Here is a 24,979-nt window from a genome sequence, read left to right as displayed (position 1 = left end):
GAAGTGTTCTGTTTTGGATATTAATTTGGTTCCTTCAAAATCAATTTCATGCCCATTTGCATTAAGGTGCTGGAAAAGGGAGGAAGTTTTTTCTTTTTTTCTGACTGCATTCTTGTGTTCTGTGATGCATGCATTTATTTTTCTATTTGTACTCCATCTACCAATCAGGATTCAACTACACAGCCAATCAACCCACTTACTGCAACAAAGTCAGCACTACACACACCCCCACCAAGATTTATAGAAAGACGACAGCTCTAACCACGCCTTACTTGCACAAGGACGAAGCCAAAAACACCAGACTGAAGATGACAAGTGGGAGCTCTCCGAAACATTGCCAAGACAATCTCAAACCACCTGAAAACTGAATTACACACTCTCACAATGTATTAATCTCCAATGGATTCCAAAGAAAAACAATTACCAACATAATCCAAAGGGAGACTTCCCGCAAGAACTGAGACACAGAACAGGACAACGGCATCGCTCTCCTCCCTTACATCAAAAGCACCTCAGATAAATCAGCAAATTCTCCAGAAACGTAATATCAAGACAGCCTTCAACACTGACCAAAAAATAGCCAACATCTTAAGAAACCCCAAAGACAAAATCCAGCTAGAAAGGAGTCTATGAAATACCATGCAAAATCTGCCCTGCAACATACATAGGGCAACAAACAGGAGAATAAATTCACGCATCGCAGAACAGAAGAACACAGTAAGAAAAAAAGAAAAAAACTTCCTCCCTTTTCCAGCACCTTAAAGCTACAGGACATGAAATTAATTTAAAGGGACCAGATTAATCTCCAAACAGAACACTTCAACAAGAGAATAATTATGGAAACTATTGAAATAGAGAAACACCCCCACAACATGAATAAACGTGATGATACCTCCTGCCAACCAGACATCTGGAAACCAGCCCTAGTCAACAAATGAGCCACACCCACCATCCAGGCCATTACAACACGAAACAACAATAGACGCACAGCCAGCACCAATCAGCACCAATTTACCAATCATGATACAACCGCACAACCAATCATTCCACTTACTGAAACAAGCCAGCACTCCACACCCACCCACCAAGATTTATAGAAAAACAGCAGCTTCGATCACACTTTAAGCCCAAAACCCAGCCTGAAGATGGCGAGTGAGGCCTCGCTGCAACATTGCCAAGACAATCTCAATCTTACATGGGAAAAGACCTGAATACAATTTCATAATTGTATGAATAATAATTCATAAAGTATGGAGAGCAGAAGAGCCAATAATTGTTTAATTGTTTTGGGGAGTTGATGGTAAGATGAATTGATATAAACATTTAATAATATAATACGTTGTTGGCTATGTAATAGTATATATGTGGTTATATGTTATGAAATATAACCACATGTATACTATTACACAGCCAACATCGCATTATATTATTAAATGTTTATATCAATTCATCTTTTTTTATTAAAGAGTTTTAATAGATTTTACAAATATTTCCCCTTCCCCTTCCCTCCCTCCCCCCAACCCTGCTCCCCCCCAACCCTCCCCCAACCTCCAGAGCAAAATACAGAGTATAAATATTTAACAATCGTACACTAACATAAGCTAACTAATGTTAGCATCCTACCTTCTCTTGTACTTTAACTCCCCTTTTATTAAACTAACTTTAGATAACTTGTAACATTCCTTGTTCATTCATTCATAAGCTAACTGAAATTTCTTAGTTTGATATTTGTTTTGAATATAGTTAATCCATCTTCTCCATTCCAACTTGTATTTCTCATCTGAGTGGTCCTTCAAGTATGCTGAGATTTTGGCCATCTCTGCTAAGTTTATTATTTTTAACGTCCATTCTTGAATAGTAGGCAATTCTTCCTTCTTCCAGTACTGCGCCACCAACAATTTTGCTGCCTTGTTAAGTTCAGAATCAAATTAGTCTCTATAACTGAACAGTCTGTAATTATACCTAACAAGAATACCTGAGGAGTGAACTTTATCCTCTTTTTAAGAATTTTTTGAATAATCCACCATATTTTTATCCAAAATGCTTTAACTTTTTTACAACTCCACCATATATGATAATACATCAGCACAATCACATCCCCAGCATTTAGCTTGTAAATTCAGGTACATACAAGCTAACTTTTTGGGATCTAAGTGCCATCTATAAAACATCTTATAAAAATTCTCTCTCAAGTTTTGGGCTTGCGTAAATTTTACATTTCTTACCCAAATCTTTTCCCATGCTTCCATCATTATTGGTTCTTCAAAGTTTTGTGCCCATTTTATCATACAGTCTTTAACTAACTCTGTTTCAGAATCTATTTCTATCAATATATTATACAACCTTTTATATGCATTAACTCTGGTCCCTAATTTGTTTTACCAAATTGTCCTCATTTTGCATGATACCAATTTTCTGGTCTTTTTTCCATCTAGCCTATAACTGTCCATACTGAAACCAGGTTTGAATTACCCTTTCCTCTTTTAGTACATTCAAAGGCTTTAACTGTGGTACACCTCTTTCTATGTTAAGAGGGTCTCTGTATGTGGTTACATCCTGTTTTGTTCTATACTTATATTCTCTATCGCGTGTCTGGATACTGCCTACATAGGTATCTTATCATTTAATTATATTGATATTTTTCCAGATACGCAGTAGAGCATTCCTTAAAATATGGCTTTTAAAAATCTTGTCCACCTTCTATCATATATTAAATAGCATGCCAACCATATACCAGATCATATCCCTCAATATTCAATATTTATCCTCTGTTAAGTTGACCCAATCACTAATTGTTGATAAAACTACTTCTTCATAGTATAATTTTAAGTTGGGCATTTTCAAATCTCTTCTTTCATGTATGTCTTGCATTATTTTAAGTTTTATTCTCAGTTTCTTCCCTTTCCAGACAAAGTTATTAATACCTTTCTGTCATTCTTCCAAATTTGCATCTTTTTTGAGTATTGGTATCATTTGAAAAAGAAATAGAAACATAGGCAAAACGTTCATTTTACTGCTGCTATCCTTCCAGCAAAGACAATTGTAATTTTTTCCAATTATTCATCTCTGTCTGTATTTTGTGCTATAATGGTTCATAATTATACATATAATTTCCATTTGAGGTTGTAATATAAACTCCTAAGTATTTAACCTTTTTTACTATCTTGCATCCTGTTACTCTTTCTAATTCTTCTTTTTGATTTGTAGTCATATTTTTAATTATCATCTTTGTTTCCCTAGATTATTTAAACCCAGATACTTGACCATATTGATTAATTATGTTCATTAAGCCTATAGCTGATTTCCCCGGTTGGGTTAAAGTTACAACCAACTCATCCGCGAATGCTTGTATTCTGTATTCGTAATGCCTAATCTTAATTTCCCTGTAGGTCATCTGACCCACGTATTCTATTCAGCAATACTCCAGAGTTAAGATAAACAATAATGGAGATAGGGGACACCCCTGTCTTGTTCCTTTTTTGATTTTAAAGGATTCTGTTAGACTCCATTAACTATAATTTGTGCTGTTTGTTTCTGGTATATTGCCTTGATAGATTGTGTAAAATACTCTCCAAGATGCATCTTTTGTATTATTTTCATGAGAAATTGCCAATTCACTCGATCAAATGCTTTCTCCGCGTCTAAGAATATAAGCACTGCGGGGACTTGGTTATTCTTCCCCAAATACTCAATATATTAACAATTTGTCTTACATTACTTTTCATTTGTCTCCCATGTATGAAACCAGATTGATCATTGTGAATCATTTGTGTATAACTAACATCAACCTATTTGCTAGTATTTTAGCAAAAAATTATAATCTGTATTAAGTAGTGATATAGGCCTATAGTTTTTTGGCTGAGTGTGATCTTGATCTTCTTTTGGAATCAGGGAAATAAAGGCTGTTCTCCATTTATCAATTCATCTTACCATCAACTCCCAAAAACAATTAAACAATTATTGGCTCTTCTGCTCTCCATACACCATATTTGTACCTTATCCATCACTTTCATCTCCCTCTCTCCTCTTCCTCCCTTCCTCCTTTCTTCCCTCTGTCATCCTTCTCTTCTCTACTTCCCCTTCCTCTCTCCTTCTCCTCTCTCCCCTTTCTACTCCTTCTTTCTCTCCTACTCTTCCCTCCTGCCCTCTTCCTATCCCTCTCTTCTTCCCTTACCTCTCTCCTCACTTCACACTCTACATCTCATTTACTTGGTGTATTTCAGCTTCTGAGCTAGCTCCATTTTATGTTGATGGTATTTATAATTCCTTTTTAATATACATATTTAATTTTAACACATATCTTCCTTCTTTTTTTAAAAGAGAGAAAAAAGTACATATATAGTAATTGTGTTTTTAACCCCCCTTCCACCCCAGCCTATTTTTGGCCAAGATGTAGACCTGGTTACAATTCCCAGCTGTTCTCATCATTATATCTATATAATTATGCATCCTTACACTACCCACATTTGTGATTCTGTCTTTAAATCTCAATAATTTCCCATTGTAGTATATTTCATGTTCCCTCTCCATTTTTCCATATCTTTGCTTAAGTTACCCTTAATTGTCTTTAAATAACAATCCTTACTGTTCAATGTTCATTATAATTCCTTAATCTACTATATAGAATAAAAAGCAGTACACATCTCACTTTGTTCATTATCTTAGACGTTCTATATATTCCATGTTTTGTATATTTTAACCCATGCTTAATTCTTTCCATTGTCATATTCATTAATTAGCACTCAGTTTAATTATCATGTATAAAAGTGAATCACATATCTCTGCTTTACATTCTCTCTCCCCATTACAGGTTCATATTGTCCATATTCCATTATTTTAACCTTTATTTAATATCTTTCCATTATCATATTCAATCAGTTAGCAACTCAGTTTATTATCATGTATAGGAGTAAACCACATATCTCAGCTTTATATTTCCCCATATAACAATTTCTAATCATCTGGTTTTTCCTAGTAAGGTCTTTTATCTCACTTCTCTATTCCTGTCTTCTCCCTTTCTTTGTTTTGACACATCCACACTCTTCAATTTTCCCAAACCCAATAAATCTTTTATATTTGTTGGGGGTAACCCCCTTCTTTAGTTTTCCCTATGCCACTGTCACCCTCCGAAACATATTTTGTCTGCTTTTTATTCCTTTTGTTGGGACACATCCCCCTTTTCAATTTAGCCCTATACCACTATCGAACTCAATGAAGTTTTTTGTCTGCTTTTATTTTCCACCGTTTCTATCCCTTCATTTCCCCTGCCCTTCTTCCTTCCCTTCTTCCTTTAGTTCCTGCTTCTTTGAGTTAAGAATTCCATTTAGACAATTTTAATGATTTATGCATATTTTTTATAATTTCACATAGTTCTTCAAATTCCCAACTTTCCAGAATGTTCATTTCCAAAGTTACAGTTATTATACTGTTCTTATTTCAGAGTTCTGTTCCACCTTAAATTGTTTCTTCTTAGATTTTCAGTATTAAAATAATTTTTAAAAAAATTAAAATACATTTTCCTAACTGAAAAGGAAAACAAAATGGGAACTCCAGGAGATACAAGATATTACACAGATCAATACAATAAAACATATAGTATCTTCCCAAATAATTACTATGTAAATAGGCTAAAAGAATACTGATTGCTTATTTTAATATTCCAGATCATGAACTTCCAGCAAAACAATTCAACTTATTTATTTTAATTAGTAGGAGATTCTTCCTCTAGTTAACTTGCAGCCGCCTAAACTAAGGTCAAAAAATCACCAGGTGAAATTAATTTTAATGTTCTTTTTTTTTTTTTAAATTAAAAAAAAATTTTTTTAATGTTCTATTGGTTGCATTGAATCTAGCATTAGGTTCTGGTTGTTTTATTTGTATAGTAAGCTTGATGTCACTATTGTTTAAAGCATTTAAATTATAAACAAAATATAATATCCCACTTACTCTTGTTTCGAATCAGCATCACAGTTGCAATTGTACTTTGAATCAGTACAGTTACGTTCATGCCACAGGCACATTTCTGAATGCCTGGTCCAGAGCCACCCCAGTAATACTGCTTTTCATTGGCACGCCCGATCCACCAGGTATATGGATTGCCATCTGTAAAGACAAGGAATGGAAAATTAAATGCAGCAGAGTTTCGTGGTATGAAACAAGAATGCTTTATTTTATCTCATGAATAACTTAGCCCTTCTTGAAAAAAATGCATTGATCAACATGATTAGATACTCTGCTTCAAACCAGAATGTAGTCACTAAAAAACCAATATATTTAAATATACTGTACTCAAATCCTTGTAATCTAATTGATACTTTGTTATTAGTGAAGCAGCAAGAGCAATATTGCACATTCTTTGCATCCATAGTTAAGTATCATCATTATACAGTGCATTAAGCCCCCTTTCACTTTTGACAATTTGTTATGCTGCAGCCTGATTCTACATTAAACTACATTCAGTACCCATAATGCAAAGTAAAAACAGAAATTTATAAGTGCCTGTAAATTCATTAAATTTATTAAAAATAAAAATTGAAATATTATTGGCATAAGTGGTCAGACCTGTTGCTATTTAGGTCAGATGCCTCCCCCTTTCTCTTGTTGCTAATATGTTTCTACACCTTGATTAGCATTAACCTATGGTAAATTAATGGTTTGAACATGATTCAGAAAGGCACATTTCTTTCTATAGAGGGCCTCACAGCTGACAATGTATAATAGCAGAGCAAAAGCATAATGTCAAAGAAACTGCTGCTGAGAGAAAGGATTTATTGCAAGGGACAGATCTGAGGAAGGCTACAGTAAAAAATCTGCTGCACTGAAGGTTCCTAAGAGTTTTGTGTCCCCCATAATTCTCAAATGGAAGAAGTTTGGCACAACAAAGACTGTTCCAAGAGCTGGTTGCCTGGGCAAACCGAGCAATCAGGGGAGAAGTGACCAAGAATCTGATGGTCACTCTGACTGAGCTCCAGAAATCTGTATAGAGATGGGACAGAGTTCCAGAAGGACAATTATCACTGCAGTCCTCCACCAATCTAGGCTTTATGGTAGAGTGGCTAGACATGTTTTCTATTTTATGAGACCACATAAAATTTTTAATTAAAAGTATTTTACCTTGGTTATGAACAAGATAGCAAAACCAACTCTGGTTCTCAAATGAACCTATTTATTTTTATATTTAATTTTAAAATCTTATCATAAAATCAATATTCAAAGTTTAACCAAACTCTTAGTCCATTTATAACTTTCTTAAATTAAAATCTCATTTAGGTTGCTGTTTATTTCAAATTAAGTGTTTAAGATTTAATTAATTTTTATTTTACTCAGAGTTGAAGTTAAACTCACACAATTTTCAAACCTGTCATTTGAAAGTCTCTAATAGTTTTAAGATGGTTGGTAAGCAATTTGTAAAACTTATCAGAAAGTGAGACTTGCACTTATGGTGAGCAGCAGAACAAGCCAAAGCATCTGTCTTGTCAGGATTGAGTGCAAGCTTGTTTACCCCCATCCAGACCCTAACAGCCTCCAGGCACTGACACATCACATCAACCGCTTCACTGAGTTGGCACGGGGTGGACAGATACAACTGTATTGTCTGCATACTGATGGTATTTTATCCCATGCCGCCGAATGATCTCACCCAGTGGCTTCATGTAGATGTTAAACAGGAGGGGGGACAGGACCGAGCCCTGCGGCACCCCATACTTAAGGGGCCTAGGGGTCGACCTCTGCCCTCCAACCAACACCGACTGCGACCTGTCCGAGAGGTAGGAGGGAGAACCACGGTTGCTCCCAAGGTGCCTCCCAACCCCACCTCCTGCAACTGTCGCAGAAGGATACCATGGTCGATGGTATCAAAGGCTGCTGAGAGGTCAAGAAGCACTAGGACGGAGGCATGACCCCTGTCCCTGGCTCTCCAGAGATCATCGGTCAGTGTGACCAAAGCAGTTTCCATGCTGTAGCCAGGCCTGAATCCAGACTGGAAGGAGTCTTAATCGGTTTCATCCAAGGACCGTCGGAGCTGAGAGGTCACCACTTTCTCGACAACCTTCCCAACAAAGGGGAGGTTGGACACTGGACGATAGTTATTTAAAATGTCTGGATCCAAATTTGTGAATTTATCATGATCTAAAAGGTAATTATTAAATATTTCTAGGGAATAATAAAACAGAAAATGGACACAGAATCCTTTTCAGATCTTTATAGCATATCAAGTTCTAAATTACAACCAGTTGCATAGGGTGATGAGAATCGAAAGGATTTATATGTATGCCAAACATTTCATCTCACCTACTCTGTAATTGTTTGCAAGCAAGTTTGTTATCCTGACAGTGAAAGTGTTTTAAGGACTTAACATAAAAACTTAACAATTTTCAGTTTGCCAGTGATGTCAAACATATATTTAACAGCTGCCTTAATTGGCTGTTCAGTTTCAAAATCTAATCTGCTACATGGTTTATCTTTACCACTTAAATGGCAACATGAGAAACATGCTGTAACCTTAATGTTTATTAAGTCAAGGATTTCTTCTGGGTATTCTGAGAAATGTAGCCCTCCAAAATGCAGATCTCACATATTATATACTAAGCCATCATCTCTTTTCCTATATCATATTGGCTGGGTTCATACTAACCATAAACTAAGGATTACAAATTACAATATTTGGATTCACAGAAGATGAATCCACAGCCTCCCCCCTAGTCTCTCAAACCCAAAATGTGTTAGCAACCCTAAAAAAGTGAGTTGATTAAATGATTCAGAACATTTTGATTTAACATAATGCTTGAATGAGTTAATTGAGAAAGATTGTATCACAGATAGAAATGAGAAGTTAAGAAGGGTTATCCTTTTTTTTCTATATAAATTCTAAATGAGAAAATCAATTTGAAATGAATATCTTCATGAAAAAGGACTAATAAAATGGGAATTAATGAGCAATTAATTAGTTAAATCATAAAACCTGTTTTGGAGGCAGTAACATATAAAGAGACAGCAAATAAGAGAGAGAGAGAGAAAAGAGAGAAAGCACAATATTATTTATTTGTTGACTGCTGCAAGTGAATCAGTAGAAGAAATGTAGAAACAACAGGCAGGATCCAATCTAGGTAGGTCACCGGGACAAGAGGATTTCAGACTCACGCCATCTTCAGAATGTTTGCTTTGGGCTATTCTATGCATAGTATTTATGGGCCTGATTGTTTATGGCTTTTTATATGTTGATTGGGGTGTTGATGCTACCAAGTCCTTGGCTCCTAAGTACCTGATAAGCTGATCGTAAATTAGCCTTAGTCAGTCCTGTTGACTGACAATATTTGTTTTTCCCTGTTATTCTAGGTAACTTTGACTTTTATTCCCCTTGAGATATGTGAGATAAACATACTTCAGAGTATGGTTTCATGATTACATAACATGATTAGCTTAGGTCTTGATGATCCACTAAGGTAAACATAGCATGTCTATCATATTCCATTGACTGCAACATGTTTGGTAATCATTCTGGATTTTTTAAAGTCAGAAAGCAGTAAAAAAAAGCTAAATGAGAACACAGTATAAGAATGGATACTCTTTTGTTGATGATATACTAACTCAATTTGGTTTGGTATGACATGATAAATTTATATCATTCAAAAAGTGTGCATGCACACTTTAAAAATATTTTAAAAGTAAATTTTACATCTCAGTGGGAAGAATATTTTCAATTATTTTTTGGATTAGGGTTAAAGGTAAAGGTTCCCTTCGCACATATGTGCTAGTCATTTCTGACTCTAGGGGTCGGTGCTCATCTCTGTTTCAAAGCCAAAGAGTCAGCGTTACCCAAGGACATCTCCATGGTCATGTGGCCGGCATGACTAAACACCAAAGGCACATGGAACGCTGTTACCTTCCCACCAAAGGTGGTTTCTATTTTTCTACTTGCATTTTTTACATGCTTTCGAACTGTTAGGTTGGCAGAAGCTGGAATAAATAATGGGAGCTCACTTTATTACGTGGTGCTAGGGATTCAAACCACCGACCTTTCTGATCAACAAGCTTAGCGTCTTAGCCACTGAGTCACCGCATCCCTGGGGATTAGAAATGTCTAAATATCTGGCTTGGGCTCAGGAGGAGCCTTAGCTGTGGAGCTACTTAACACTATGAAGGCATTCTCCCCCAACTTTTAATTAACTCTTAATGTTGAATTTTAACTATCTTTGCCTTTTATTTAAATTTTATATACAGTTTTTATATTTAATATTTTATAGTATACCACTCAGAATCCCTCTGTGAAGAAGATGGATGGTTTTAAACTGAATATGTTTGACTGAAGTAACAGTACAAGATGCACCAATGCTGAGGAACCTATTATACATAAAATGACCTTGAAGTATGGATATATAATATATTAAATGCATGTTTCCAAAAACTGTATTTAGGATTTTGCACACTTGTAATAGAATTACAGCTTTACTTAATTATGTAGACAAGTTATTTTATCACTTGGTCTGAAATCCAATAATTATCAATATTCATGTCATTACTGCCCTTCATCTCTGTAGATTTACAAAAAAAATTGCATGATTTTGTTCTTTCTATGCTGAATATGCACACTGAAAAAATGGACTAAGACTTCATATAGATCATCCGTGTCATAAACTATGCTTGCTCATATGAGAAAATACGTCTCCTTGAGAACCATTTCATTTAATATGAAACATTCTTATCAGTTAATGTAGTATGAACTAAGAACAGTCAATAACATATTTATTTCTGACATAATAGAAAATGTTGGCTTTCATGGGATCATTTTGCATTTCAGTTAGCATTTAATAAAATCTATTATTTTAAAATACAGCTGCCTGAAATAAAAGATTAATTTTAGCACTTTGTGTCTAAGTTTTCATATTTTCAGTGTTTCTATGCAAGGATTCCATTAAAAAAAATCAAATGCTCAATTATGTACCTGCAAAAATATTTTTTTAAATATAATTTTTAGATATTCTGAGGATTAAAGTCATACTTAGTTTTGAAAGCTTTTCAACCTTGCATGGTTACCTCAATCCTACAATACTCCATTAGATTTTAAGTAGTTTAAATAAGAATGAGACTGATTAGAATCTCATATAGTATTGTAGACAATTCTACAATTCTAATAACCCTGGTACTAGGGCTTCTACATTTCAGATTCACTCTTTTCCTACTTCTTTTCATTAAGAAGACATATCCAATTCCCATAACTGTTCTTCATATATTTTAGCCTCCAGTCCGTTCATCTTGCTCTTCTGTGCATTCTTTGTAGAATCTCAACATCTTTTCCTATCATGGTGACCAAAACTGAATGCAAATTCCAAGTGAGGCTTAGCAAGGTATTATAAAATGGTATGAACAATGTGATCTTAATTCTATCCCTCTGTTATTGTAGCCTAAGACTGCATTGGCTTTTTTGGCAGCTGAAGCATACTGCTGGCTCATATTTAATTGGCTGTCCACTGGGACTCCTAGATTCCTCTCACAGTTAGTACTTTTGAGCCAGGTACCACCTACTCTATATATATGTATTTGATTTTTCTTGCCTAAATATAGAATCTTATTTTTTCATCATTGAATTTCATACTTTTAAAGATAAATTAAAATGGATTCTAATTAAAGTTAATGATAAATTGACTAGTGAATTGCTGAAATGTGTCTGACAATGCTTAAATAAGTACCGTCAGTTATTGTTATTCATGAGCTTCCATATTTGTAATTTCACCCACAGGCTCAAATTTATTTGGAACCACAAAACAATATTCAGAGAGCTTTCACAGTCATTCATGGATATGCAAAGTACAGAAAAATTTGAGAAACCTGATGTGCACATTCTTAATTAAGGTTTCAGTGTTCACTAATTCAGTGTTCTTGGTGATTCTGTAGAACAGGATTACCCAATGTGGCTGATTGGGAAATTCTGGAAGTTGAAGTCTACAGGTCTTAAAGTTTGCAAGATTGGGAAACCCGTTCTAGAACATAAATACCATGAAAGTATTGAAAGTATTTATATGTGTTGAGGATGGAGAAGACAAAGAAGATTTTTTCAAGCAATTTGATCAATATTTTAAAATGTTCTGCTTTTGATAACATTTTCAGACTTACTTTAGTTTATAAAATGTACATTAAACAATCTATATTGTGATGTATGTATTACTGCTGAAAGTTTACTCAGTCAAAGACAACAGGATGACAAGAATAAGCTGATGATAATTGTATGTATTAAAATATAATGAGATATAAAATGGATAGATACTGGACAAAATTTACCAACACAAAAATAAAATTTAACAATATAAATAGCAATAGCAGTTAGACTTATACCGCTTCATAGGGCTTTCAGCCCTCTCTAAGCGGTTTACAGAGTCAGCATATCGCCCCCACAGTCTGGGTCCTCATTTCACCCACCTCGGAAGGATGGAAGGATGGAAGGCTGAGTCAACCTTGAGCCGGTGAGATTAGAACCGCTGAACTGCAGATAACAGTCAGCTGAAGTGGCCTGCAGTACTGCACCCTAACCACATATCACGTTTTCTGTACTTTATAAAACTACAGATCTATTAATCTATTCTATTGAAAGGCTCTCATATTTTCTTTTAGTCTAATCTTATGAGCCTTTGATCTAAGATCATGTGCAATATTTGGGATATTTAGAGTATTTGAAGGGATCTATGGTATGTGCCTGGTCTGTGGTGGACTGAATATTCTGGAAGATACAACATTAGTTTAGAAGCAGTGACACTTCATGCAAGCAGGGTCCCTTACAAAAGACTATTTGAAAATTTTGCCCAGGGTAACACATGCTCATTTTGGTCTAATAATGTCAACACAAAAATCGCATAGAATAGCAAGTGGATGGATTAATTATGAACATTAATGGCACTAATAGCATTTTGTTTTGTTTTATAAAAGTAATGTGAACATGTTCTAATGTTTTTTCTTCTGTAATTATATCTGATTTTCAAAGAATGCCTGGAGAAGTCCATGCAGTTTTCTCTGACAAGGTTTTTTTAAATGATTTATGTCTTCTTTATAGGGCTGTGAGAAGGTGACTGGCTCAATGTCACCTAGCTGGTTTTCTGCCTCAGGCAAGACTAGAACTCATTTCTCCAGTTTCTAACCTGGTAGGTTAGGTTATTTATTTGGCTTGCCCTACTCCGGAGACTCAGGGCGGCTAACAATAAGAAAGGGAAGGGGGTACAAAAATAAAAACAACAATTAGTCACAACTTTAAACTATGGACCCCTCACAGCTGGATATAAACTGTTTTAATTCCTCCCCTCTGGACAGTACTTCAGGGCATTGCAGGCCAAAGCAACCAGGAAAAGACAATTGTTCCTCAGTCATCACTGTGCTGAACACTTAATTCTCACAGTGTCTATGTGCAATTTACCCATGTAGTATGGCTGTAGCATTATTATTTATTCTTCTTGCTCCATCCTCTTATTGGTATTATTATGGTGGATTATCATTGTTCTGTTGCTTTCCACATGCACTGAGAGCATTTGCACCAGATATAAATTCTTCGTGTGTTTTATTTGGCACACTTGGTCAAATAAAGTATTCAATTCAGTTCAACATGCTTTATTTTTCTAAAAAAAAATGCAAACAATTATTGAGTAGTCTGAAATAGCTGCAAAACCTGGATGACCACAAGATGACTGTAAAGAGAATAATTTGCAATGGGGTAAGGGTAGGGGGAAAGGTATGAAATTCCCTTGCTGAAGTTAATGAGCTATTTCTTATAAAATATAAATAGGTTTGGAACAGTGGTGGGATTCAAATTGTTTTACTACTGGTTCTGTGGGCATGGCTTGGTGGGCATTGCATGGCTTTGTGGGTGTGGTTTTGTGAACGTGGCAGGTGAAGGATACTGCAAAATCCCCATTTCCTCCTCACCTCACTAACCTGCTTGCCAGCTCTGTTCAGGGCAACAAAAGAAGATCAGCTGGGAGACAGCAGGGGGGAGGGGAGACAGTCTATTTGCCAGTTCTCCAAACTACTCAAAATTTCTTTTACTGATTTCCAGAACTGGCTGAATACCACTTCTAGATTGGAATTATTATTTTTCTTGGAACTCTTTCAGGATACCATTATCCATCCTGTCCCAACTTCCACAGTTTCTAAATTACTTAGGATGTCAACAATTGCAATTTGTATAACTAATACAGCTGTGTGAAAAAGTCCTGCACACTTTACGGTTTACAGTTTATGACATTTTTTGGATAGGCAATTGATTTTATGATATTTTATGCTGCTATGCAAATATAGTTATATTTAAATAAATACTGGTGATTTTTAAGTAAAAAGCAATTTTTGCAATTTGGTGCTATTGGATGGGGATTGTGAATTTTCTTGCATGCTTACAATGACTATAAAAACAGATTAACTGATACATATCCAGTGGCATAGTGTTGCAATTACTAAGGCCGATGCAAACAATTTTTATTGTTTGTGTCCCTGAAAAGGACCGTTTAGGTAACCAATAAGGTCACCAATATGAAATTGGCCAGCTCTTATTGCTTATTAACAGGCAGCATCGCTTTGGCATAGACTGTATAAGCCTTTGCACATGATCTTTGGTAACAATGTGGTGCCAGGCTGCAATAATGGATTCAATCATCTCCTGCTTTGTACAATTGGGTGTAAATCCGGGCTTGGAGCTGGCCAATCCAGGAATCGAACACCATACTTCTTCATCCACTGCTGCATTTTGATTGGTCAGCCAAAGCTCGCTGCTGATTGGCTACTTTAGAGTCTAATGTTCTCGAAAATTCAAGTGTGTTTATTTTAGCACATAAACTCACTCAAAACCTTAAAAAAATTTGGTTATATTAATAAAAATTATGCAACTCAATCTGACCACAGAAATTTCCATCCAAGTACTAATTTTGCGTGGTTTCTATGAGTGAAAAGTTGATTAAACATGTAAATACAGCTTAAAACTGAAATTGTGCCGGATTTTTTTCACACAGCTGTACATGCATATTTACCAATCTCAAAAGTATAAAGAGTAAAAAAAAAAATAAAAGCTAGAAATTTATTTGCAAGTTTGATGTAATTATTTCTATGGAATGTTGTAAGGATTTGTGCCTTCTCTGTTTTGGAAGCCAGTTTCTTATCCTTGTTTTATTGTATAGCTATGCTTACTTTGAAAATGATTCAGAAATATGTTGTCAACTCTTATAAATTATTGTCTCTCTTGATCACTATGGAGGGGATGTTATGGGAGGGGGAAATATTTGGGACATACACTATGTAGACATCTCTTGAAAATCTTTTCAGATTTAAAATTTTGTCTTCATGATGGCCAAATATTGAATAAGAGTAAACTCCTTAAGAACATTTTCAACACAACAGCTTACGCAAATCAACATGGACCTTTCCAAGAAATAAATGTTTCATTGAGTATTTCCTGGAAAGGTCTATGCTAACTTCCATAAGCTGCCATATATGAAAATATACTTAAGGATTTTACTCTTATTCAATATTTGGCTTTCATGAAGGCAAAATTTTAAATCTGAAAAGATTTTCAAGAGGTTAGGGTTTCAATAGTTTGTGTGAGAGTTTTTGGGGAGTCCAAAGTGCCTCCAGGTTTTTATGATCAGTTTTTAAAAATCCACTTTTCATCAAACTCAGTTGGCATGTCTTAATGAAAGGAATAATAATATGTAATTATGTGCCAGTATCAATCAGGTGTACTTTGTTATTTCATGAAGAGAATATAAAGATAAGGCACTCACACTCATCCAATTTTTAAAAGAAAAACACATTCCCCAAATAATTGTTGGAGTATGTATAGCTCTTTTAGCAATATCAGTAGATCAGTGTCAAAACTATGAGAATGAATGAATGAATGAATGATGAATGAATGAAACTACAAATTCACACATGTGAAATTCTGTTTTAGTCACCTGGTGGAGTAAAATTTTATTTATCATTTATTTTATGATACTAAGATATTTCACAAATAATCCAGAGTCCTCTTAGGATGGCATTAGGTAGATTCCTTTATTAAGCAACATATGTAATTGTTATATTAATCTTTTTAACTTATTGTGAGATAAATTGGTTCTTGTTTTAAAGACAAAGAATAATATGTTTCTTATCAAGTATGACACATAAATAAAGAAAAGTGTATTTTAATCATGTAGAAATCGAATAACATACTATTAGAGATGAATAGTAGTGGCACAATGCAATTCTGAAGAGCCATATTCAAGGCTGATTCGAATATGTGAAAAAACTATGAATTCTTATATACTTTTGTGAATGTGACTTTACATGCTCTTCCATTCTATTGGACATTTCTATCAACTATCCTTATGTCAGCTTGAGAAGTTTGGAGATGACCAAACATTCACTCAGTGGTACGGTATTCCTAAAGCAAAATTTGGAGACAGAAGCCCATTCAGGGTTGGTTAACATATTTTAAAATGTTATTGGAAATCTATTTTATCTTTCCTTCCTAACAGATTATCTTCCTGGTAAGACAAAGATGGAGGAAATAATAGAAAGATCCTGCAAAGTTTCAAGTAGATGCTTGCTATATCTGTATCTCTGCACAACAATAACAGTCCTGCTTACCAACATCCAGATATTAACTCCCAGTAGCTAATACTATGCACAAGGAGAAATTTAATCTGAAGACTACGCTAAGTATTTTATTATAGAGAAATAAATGTAATAATTCATGCATTGCGCAGAAGTAAATTTTCACACCTTTGCAGTAATCTGGCTATTTAATGCCATATGCAAATTTCATTTAAATGTTAAACAATTAGTATTGAACAATGTTTGTATCCTGGAGAAGTGAGTCCCAATATTCTTCCTTCTCTTCCAACCTGACATAGAAATATAGAAAAGCTATCTACTAAATGTGTAGGCAAAGCTACGGTATAAGTGCAGAAGAACACAGGCAGTTAAATTGATTTATTTCTTAAATTTACATACCTCCATCTTCCCAATAAGAAAACTCTTACTTTTTAAAATTTATCTTGTGTGGTGTAACAGAATACAGAATATTATAATGCTGTATCTCTTAAATGTATTTTTATCTACCAAAACATTATTTTTCACTACTTCTTTACATGCCAAAGATTTACTTCTTTGGCATGTTTCAATTCCTACTTTTCTGTTTCAAAAAGTATGTTAGGAGGAAGTATAATCTGTAGTATAGATCTAAAAGACACTTCACAGAGATCTAGGGAAAAATAAAACAGCAGATGCAAAATATGATATTGGTCGTCAGACATTTGATTAAAATGCCCCTTCACAGATATAGTCTTTATGTTAGTTCCCTCATTAAGATTATTGTATGGATGGATTGCTACATTTTCATTGTCTACCCATGTTCAATTTCCCCAGTCCCAGTACGACAAGCAACACAGTGAAACAGACTTATTTATTTCAAGAATTAGTAAACTGTGAAAAGCAATGAGAATGAAATCTGTACACATCAGGTGTCCAACTGCAGGCAGACTGAAAAGAGAGATTCTTGACAGCTTCATTAGCCTGTCAGGAAGATTCACTTTTAGATTCTGAATGTAAAAGTCACTGATGTGTGGACAATTTCTTTTCAACATACTAGATGAGGATGACTTTTTAACAATTATCAGCATTATTATTGGTAACACAACCCTGATATTGAATGAAAGTATTCTGTGATCTAGTAGGATGCAGGAAAAGATCAAACTAGCAGATCCATTAACTTTCCAGAAAATATTTAGCATATAATTACTTTTTAGTTTGAAGTAATGCATCCTGTTGGCTTCCCAATAAGTTGGAAAAAGTTCAAGTTGTGAACAAATTGCCAAGATGCAAGATCTTCTAAGATAGTTACTGTTGATATATAAATGGAAATACAGATTTTGGGATCCCATTCCCACTGGCTTAAAATTATAATTGGACTAGCTTTCTCTCAAAAGACCAAGAAATGAGAAAGGATGTAGAATACGAAAGCAAACAATTTTGGAGGGAGAGCTAGTTCAGAAGAAAAAAAAATCATGTGCATCCAGGTCTCATTGACACTGCCAGTTTTGAAATAAATCTGACCAAGCATTACCAATAACTGTCAATAACTGTCCAGCAACCTTTTTAAGATGACCAGAGATGATCTACATAATCACCTACTGGGCTGCTATAAAAATATTAAGATTATTTGATGCATAAAGTTGTTCAGATATGCTCTGAGTTGGATTCCAACTGGGCAGGTCCAGTGGTATCTGAGAATTGGTTTGATGGTGTGCTCTGGAATGAGTTTAAGTTGATGATTCCTGAGGAAATGAGCAAATTTTTCAGTCACTTCAGCTACCTGTTTGTTGCAGCTAAACTCTTTCTGGATTGTTAAAGCAAGCAGGGAGGTGGATATCTAGTTGGGTTAATGCTATTATTCTGGCCTTGTTGAAGAGAATTAATGCCTTTGACCCCAGAGATGGTGGTGTATTCCAAGGTCAGCATTGGCAAATGATGTTAAACAACAATTAGCATATTTCCATCCTTCCTTTTAGGAATAGAAAAGGAACATTGTTGAGAGGTGGTTGGACTCCAACGGCAAAGAACCTTAGAGGAAGCATATTATCTAAATAGACTTCAAAAGGGTTTCAGTCTAGGATTTACTGAGATAACTTTGGTTATGCTGTTGATGACCTGTGGCAGAGCCAGATGGAAGTGTTGTACCTATTCTTATGTTCCTTGATTTCTCAATAGACAATGATACCTTTGTCAGGGCAAATTCTGGCTCTGAAAGTGATCTTGGAAGTCTTCTAGTCTAAGTCCCTATCCAAGACAGGTGTCTTTATACCATCCTGCAAAAATGTGTGTATCTTGAAAATCTCCAGTGATAGAGCAACTACAACCCCTGGAGACAATTTGTTCTATTGATTAGTTTTTCTCACTTCAGAAAATTTTTCCTTAATCCAGACTGAATCTCCCTCTGACAAGCTTCTATCCATTGCTTGTCTTACCCTCAGTTGCTATTGAAAATAAATCAACCTCTCCTTTCCTGTGATGGCCTTTCAAACATTGGAAGTCTGCTATCATGTCTCCTCTAAGACTTCTCTTTGTTAGAAACATATTGAAGTGCTTTAGCCATTCATCATACAAATTATCCTCCAGACCTCTTATCATCTTTAATGCTCTTCTCTGCACTCTTTCCAGTCCTCAGCATCTTTTTTGTATTGCGGTGACAAGATTTAATAACCTTTTACTGAGTCAGATTGTTGATCCCTCTGACCTACTTTATCAACAATTTATAGAAGCAAATCTTATAGGGCCACACAGATATCTTTTTCAGCTTTACCTAAAATACTTCTATACCATATTTCTTCAACTTCCTAACTTCTTAGTCACCACTTTGAAGACAATATGTAAATCTCCTCAACCTGCTAAAATGAAAAATGGAGAACAAGCAAGGTTCTCCGTAAGTCATAAGTACTCTCCCTTCAGCTGCTCAGTAGGAGTTTGCAAAACATATAATTCAGTAATAATTTATTCCAAGCTACTATAGATCTTGGAGCAACAAACATCTTATTGCCCTTTTCTCTCTCTGGGTGTGAAACAGGCCATCAAGATGAACGATATGGGCACCATCAGAATGAGGAAGTTCATGACAAACCAGCTGCTTCAGCTTAAGCAAATGGTAATTGATAGCCTTCATCCTGGAAAAGCCACTGTACCCAAAATAGAAATCTGGGAGAAGTTGGCAAAAATGTATTAGACAACACCAAATGTCATTTTTTTAATAAAGAATGTTTTAAATTTTTGAATAACACAAACAGACAAAACACAAAAAACAAACACAAACCATCTTCCATTACAAATTGTAGAAAGTGTGTCGATTGGTTACAAAAACTTCTGTGCATCCCTTCCACAGTCATCACCTACAATTCATATCAAATCATATATTTAAATCATTACTATCATCATACCTTAACCTTCATTTGACTATAATTGTTTTTACGTCCTTTTATATAAATATTCCAGATTTAAAGGAAAACCACATAATGGCATTCCATTAGCTGTTCCCAGTAACATTACATCTTTATAACATGTTCTAAATAAAAATAGGTTATATTTAATAACAGAGTTTCTAAACCTTCTTTTGTAGTCACCATTTGCAATTTATATCAAATTTCCTCTTATCAAACCAATACATATATATGCATTATATATTATCAATCAATTATTTAACTGTATCCATTATCACTTCATTTATACATAATGCTCTAAATTTAACTAAATTTAACTTAATTTTTTATTATAAGCTTTCATTACATAAACTGTGTCTTTCCAGTAATAGTGCAGTCTTATGTCTCTTGCCATTTGTTGCATTAGTATTCTGGTTATTTCCTTAGTAAGTTTTATATTGACTTCTCTTTATAAGCTCAAAACCTTTCATCTGCTTCTTCGGTCAGCTTATCTTTGGTTATCACTAGTGCTTCTGACAAAACTTAGTTCCATCAATTCTTTTCTTTTTTCTTCTTCTATACTTTGAAATCTGGGGTAGAGCTCTAGTCCATCTATCTTCCCTTTCCATATTCCACTCTTTCCATTTCCAACCACACTCAGTTCACTGTCAGTATCAACAATATTCTTGTCTCTTTGTTTATTTTTTCCTTCAGTTTTTAGAACTCTGACCTCCACTTTCTTCATTTGATGAACATCCTCAATTTTTCCATCAAATTTTACTGTTCTACAGATCTATGTTCTCCAATCTCTTCTCAATTTTCTGTTATTCCTAATAATTTTTGAATTTCAAACATAATCTTTTGCAATGTTAAACACCAGATGTCATTTTGTCTTCGGCTTCGGAACCCATTTTGGTGGGAGAAAACCACCGGCTTTGGCATGATCTATGATTCTGTAGTCTATGCAAAGAAAAATGAACCAAAGCATAGACTTGCCAGCCATGGCTTGTATGAAAAGAAAAATGTCCAGGAAGCAGTGGAAAGAGCATAAAATAGATGGATAAGGTCAGAGGAACAGGGAAAGCCAGTTCAGTTCTATGAATAAATTTCTATGAAAATAAAATCATCTTATTGCTTTCCATATCAAAAAAAAGGAAGAAGAAAAAAAGAAAGAAGGAAGGAAGGAAGGAAGGAAGGAAGGAAAAATGAGACATCGCCAGGCCTCCAATCAAGTTTCTAAAATATGAATAAATCTAATAATTTGCAAAACAAATTGTTTAAAAAGTGCAATACCAAAGCATCTGTGAGGAAGACTTTACAGTATTACACTATTTACTTAAAAGCTTCTTGTTAACTGTGATGTTGAAAGGATGGCAATTACAAATAGAGATTTTTTTACAGTAAGTGAATTCCTGCAATGGCTTGAGTGGAGGAAAGCAGGGGATGTATTCTAAATTGCTAATGCCTCTCTGTGTCATTTACCATGTAGGGAATGGGGTGAGAAATAAGCATCTTTATTCTCTGTATACTAAAGTGAGGAAAAAACTTTTTGTCCTTCTATCTTTCACAAAAAGATTTTGTGCACGTAATAGTCATAAAGACCTGCAAATAGTACAGGTATTTTTTGCATTTTAAAGCAGATTAAGATCTACATTTGTACAGTATGTCATTATGCAAAAATATATAATCTGAGCTTAGCTGTATGCCTATCAACTTGCCTTTCCCATTTGAAGGACCTGTGTAAGCCATTAAATCATTTTTTTCCCTATAAGGAACTGGGAAGCAAATACTACATCAGTTGATGCCTGGGAGCTAGAATAAGGTTAGAGTTCTTATCAATGGGAAAACAGATTGTTTGCAAACACCACAGAGTCTCAGTGGAACAAATGGAAAGTTAGCTTTATGCATGTATATGTGTTGACAAAGATTTTGACTGCATCACAGCTGCCCCTGAAATGCATCAGTTTGGCTTCTGCAAACAAGCAACAATTTAAAGCTATTTGAAGCAATGCAAAGAGCTAATGTGATCATTTTGCATGCAAGACCATATTTCATCACTGAGCTGTCATTTTTCCACTACAATCCATATATAGTCTGCAAATTCATTGATTTCAATGGCATTTGCTTCTATGCAGTAGACCCAATTCAAGGAAACTAAATACTCCCAATGTAATAGTGGCAAATAAATATCAAAGTTTTCCACATTTCCTAACTTAGGATAGATCAGTGTTTGCTGAATGCATGAACAGCGGGAAAACATTTAGTGCAAAACACTGGCAAGGTTTCAATTATTTCTTATTTGTCAGATTAGAGAGACAATATATGTGAAATAATAATTGAGTCTTTAGCAGTACAGAAGAAACTGAGGATCCTGCTCTCAGTTGCTCTTTCTTACCTAACATTGCCACTTCTTCAATCATATAGGGTAAGTTGTATGCAACAACTGGATGTTTAATTCTCTTCTTAGTGAAAACATAGCAACAGAGAAACCTTTGCCTCTGCTAAGCCTATGGGGCTTATCCTTGGATGTCCGTTGAGAATGTTAAGCTAAATTGTTGACCAATGTGAGATGAAAGTGCAATAAAGATTTCTCAAAAAGAGATTTAAAGGAAGTTTATTTAAGATTAAGTCAGAACATAAGACTATTTTGTCACATGAAATGGATCCCAAGTATCTGTTTTGGGTTCTCCAGTGACTCCTCAAATAATTTCTACACCTATTCAAATAATATGGCACCTCTTTTCTTTCTAGAAGTGTCAAATCACTTTGTCATAAATTTAGTGGTCAGCTGTGAGTGGACTGCCACCAGTAGACCAGACTGCTAGAATTACTTTTATCTGATCAAAATTCACACATATATAAGCTTGAAAAGTGAATCCATTACTGAAAGATATATGCAGAAAATTATTAGGTTTAAAAAGAGAACATTTGAATGGAGAAAATTATACATTAAAATGATAGCAAATGATTTGCATTTATAAAAGATTCATGGGCAATTTATATTCATAGTAATCTATATTATGGAAAAAGTATAGAAATTTTATATAAAGAATATAAAGAATAATACAATTTTATTATTTTTAAAAATTTATTTAAAATACTGGACTGGAAGTCTGCCCTATCAGTGGAGAGTAAAATAAACAGGTCCACACTTTTCTATTTCGTTTTTGCTATGTTGTTTTTCTTGTCTTGTATTGAATTCAAATGTTTAAATGGAATGAAGCATTACAGTCTCTAAAGTGAAAATATCTTATTACTACTTTATTTACAGGTTTCTAAGTGTTTGTTCAATTGTTAGTTACTAAAATTTAAGCAACAATGCACCATCATCCTCAATGTTAAAATCTTTTATGGATACAAATGTTCTACATTATTATATTTAGATAATATTTCAAATATTAAGAGTAACATAGTGGCCTAGCAATGAAGATGCTCGACTCCTACTGCACAGGATGGAAATGTAGCAAATTTAAAAAGGGATAATGTAACACATTTACTTTACAGACAATGTTTGCTTACAGCTCAAACTGTAAATTCAATCGATGAACTTTTATCAACTGTCACAAATAAGGTTCACTGCTTGAAAGAGTCTTTTGCTAAATTTATTAAGAATTACTGTCAGCCTCTGCTTTGCTGCTGCTTTTTGGCTGCCATTGAAACGGGAGGGAGGGCATGGTATTTGGGGAGGGAATCATTCTGTACTGGAGGGCTGTTATTTGGGTTATTCTCACCATCTCTTTGCGCATGTGGAAGGAGGGGAATTTCCTGCCGAGGCCAACTGTCTAGCATTCTAACCTGATGATGATTTTTGAAGATTTTTGATTATGCTTGGACTATGGACTGGGGTACTAAGAGGGGATTGAATCATATTGATATATATTGCTTTCACGCCTTTTTACTCAGATTCAGCTTTGCTTTGCTTCTCATTGTTTGTAATCAGTAAAAGTACAATTAATTCTGAAACATGGAGTTGAGTGGTTTCTTTCTTGGTTATTAAATGAAGGGGCAGTGACATTTACCCAAATATTGCAGAAGGACTCAGGAGGACACCTATTGACCATATTGACAGACATGGGTGGCTAATTCAGAAAATGAAACTAGAGTATGCCCTTCTCTTCCTCCCAAAAATGTGAGAGGAAATAATATTTTTACAAAGGAAATAACACTCAATCAGATAAAGATCCAAGAAGTGACCAATATAACTTTGCAGACCAACCAGGTTACCTTGCAAATTTATGATCACAGAATGAATAAGATGTTGGAGTGATAGAAAAGAGGCTGTCTCTGAGCCAGCTGCTCCACTGTGAATGCACTCGGAGAGATTTTCTACATGCAGAATAGTTGCCAGTGAGAAGGCAACACACGAGAATATTGTTATCTTTCAAGCAGTCCACAATTCCCTATATGCTTTTTAGAATGAAGCCCTTTTTGAGATCTTTTCAATATTCCCAATATGTGTCTTCTGCTCAGAGAAAGTGTGCCCACTCTTGGATCAGTCTCTCCAAGAGGGAACTATTGTTTTAAATCCAAGCAGCAACATATTCTATACTGATAACTTGAATTGGTTGCAGCTGAATTGATCTTGAACAGAGGAATGATCTACAAATTGTGTTACCCACAGCTACAGAATCTGCTGAGGACCTGCCAGAAGAAATGTTGATTGACTTATTTGGTGCATTGCTGGAACTTGAGCAAGCTAATATTGTATTCAGAATCTGGGTGATCTAAAACAGCGATGTCAAACTCACATTGTTATGGTGGCGTCATGTGATGCATCAGAACTTTTTCCCCTTTTGCTAAACTGGATGTAACTGCATGCTGCATCCGGCCTTTGATAGCCCTGATCTAAAAGATGCACTGACAACAACTCAATCTATGGCAAAGCCTATATTTAATTTGGCTCCACCAAATGCTCAGACTTGTGATACTATATTTATCCAACAATGTACCATTATTTCAATAGTTAAAAAAAGTATTGTTAGATAGACTGACAGTGGGGTACCCACACTGACTAACCCTGACCCTGATAAACAGAAAAAAGACAAATTATTCCATTATACAGTTCCCTC

General features: G+C 34.9%; 1 protein-coding gene and 1 pseudogene across 1 annotated transcript in view; one reads left to right on the top strand and one right to left on the bottom strand.

Moving 5' to 3' along the window:
• The window catches only part of CNTNAP2 (contactin associated protein 2), a 984,443-nt gene that overhangs the window by 214,957 nt on the left and 744,507 nt on the right, over positions 1 to 24,979 (bottom strand). The window contains 2 exon segments of the mRNA XM_032235887.1: positions 5,947 to 6,007; positions 6,010 to 6,102. Of these exon segments, the coding sequence (XP_032091778.1) occupies positions 5,947 to 6,007; positions 6,010 to 6,102 (154 nt within the window).
• LOC116520515 lies at positions 19,574 to 21,011 on the top strand (annotated as a pseudogene).

The sequence above is a fragment of the Thamnophis elegans genome, chromosome Z, assembly GCF_009769535.1.
Source record: "Thamnophis elegans isolate rThaEle1 chromosome Z, rThaEle1.pri, whole genome shotgun sequence".
Taxonomy (NCBI): Eukaryota; Metazoa; Chordata; class Lepidosauria; order Squamata; family Colubridae; genus Thamnophis; species Thamnophis elegans.
The sequence above is the reverse complement of the archived record's forward strand: the minus strand, read 5'-3'. Positions and strand labels throughout refer to the sequence as shown.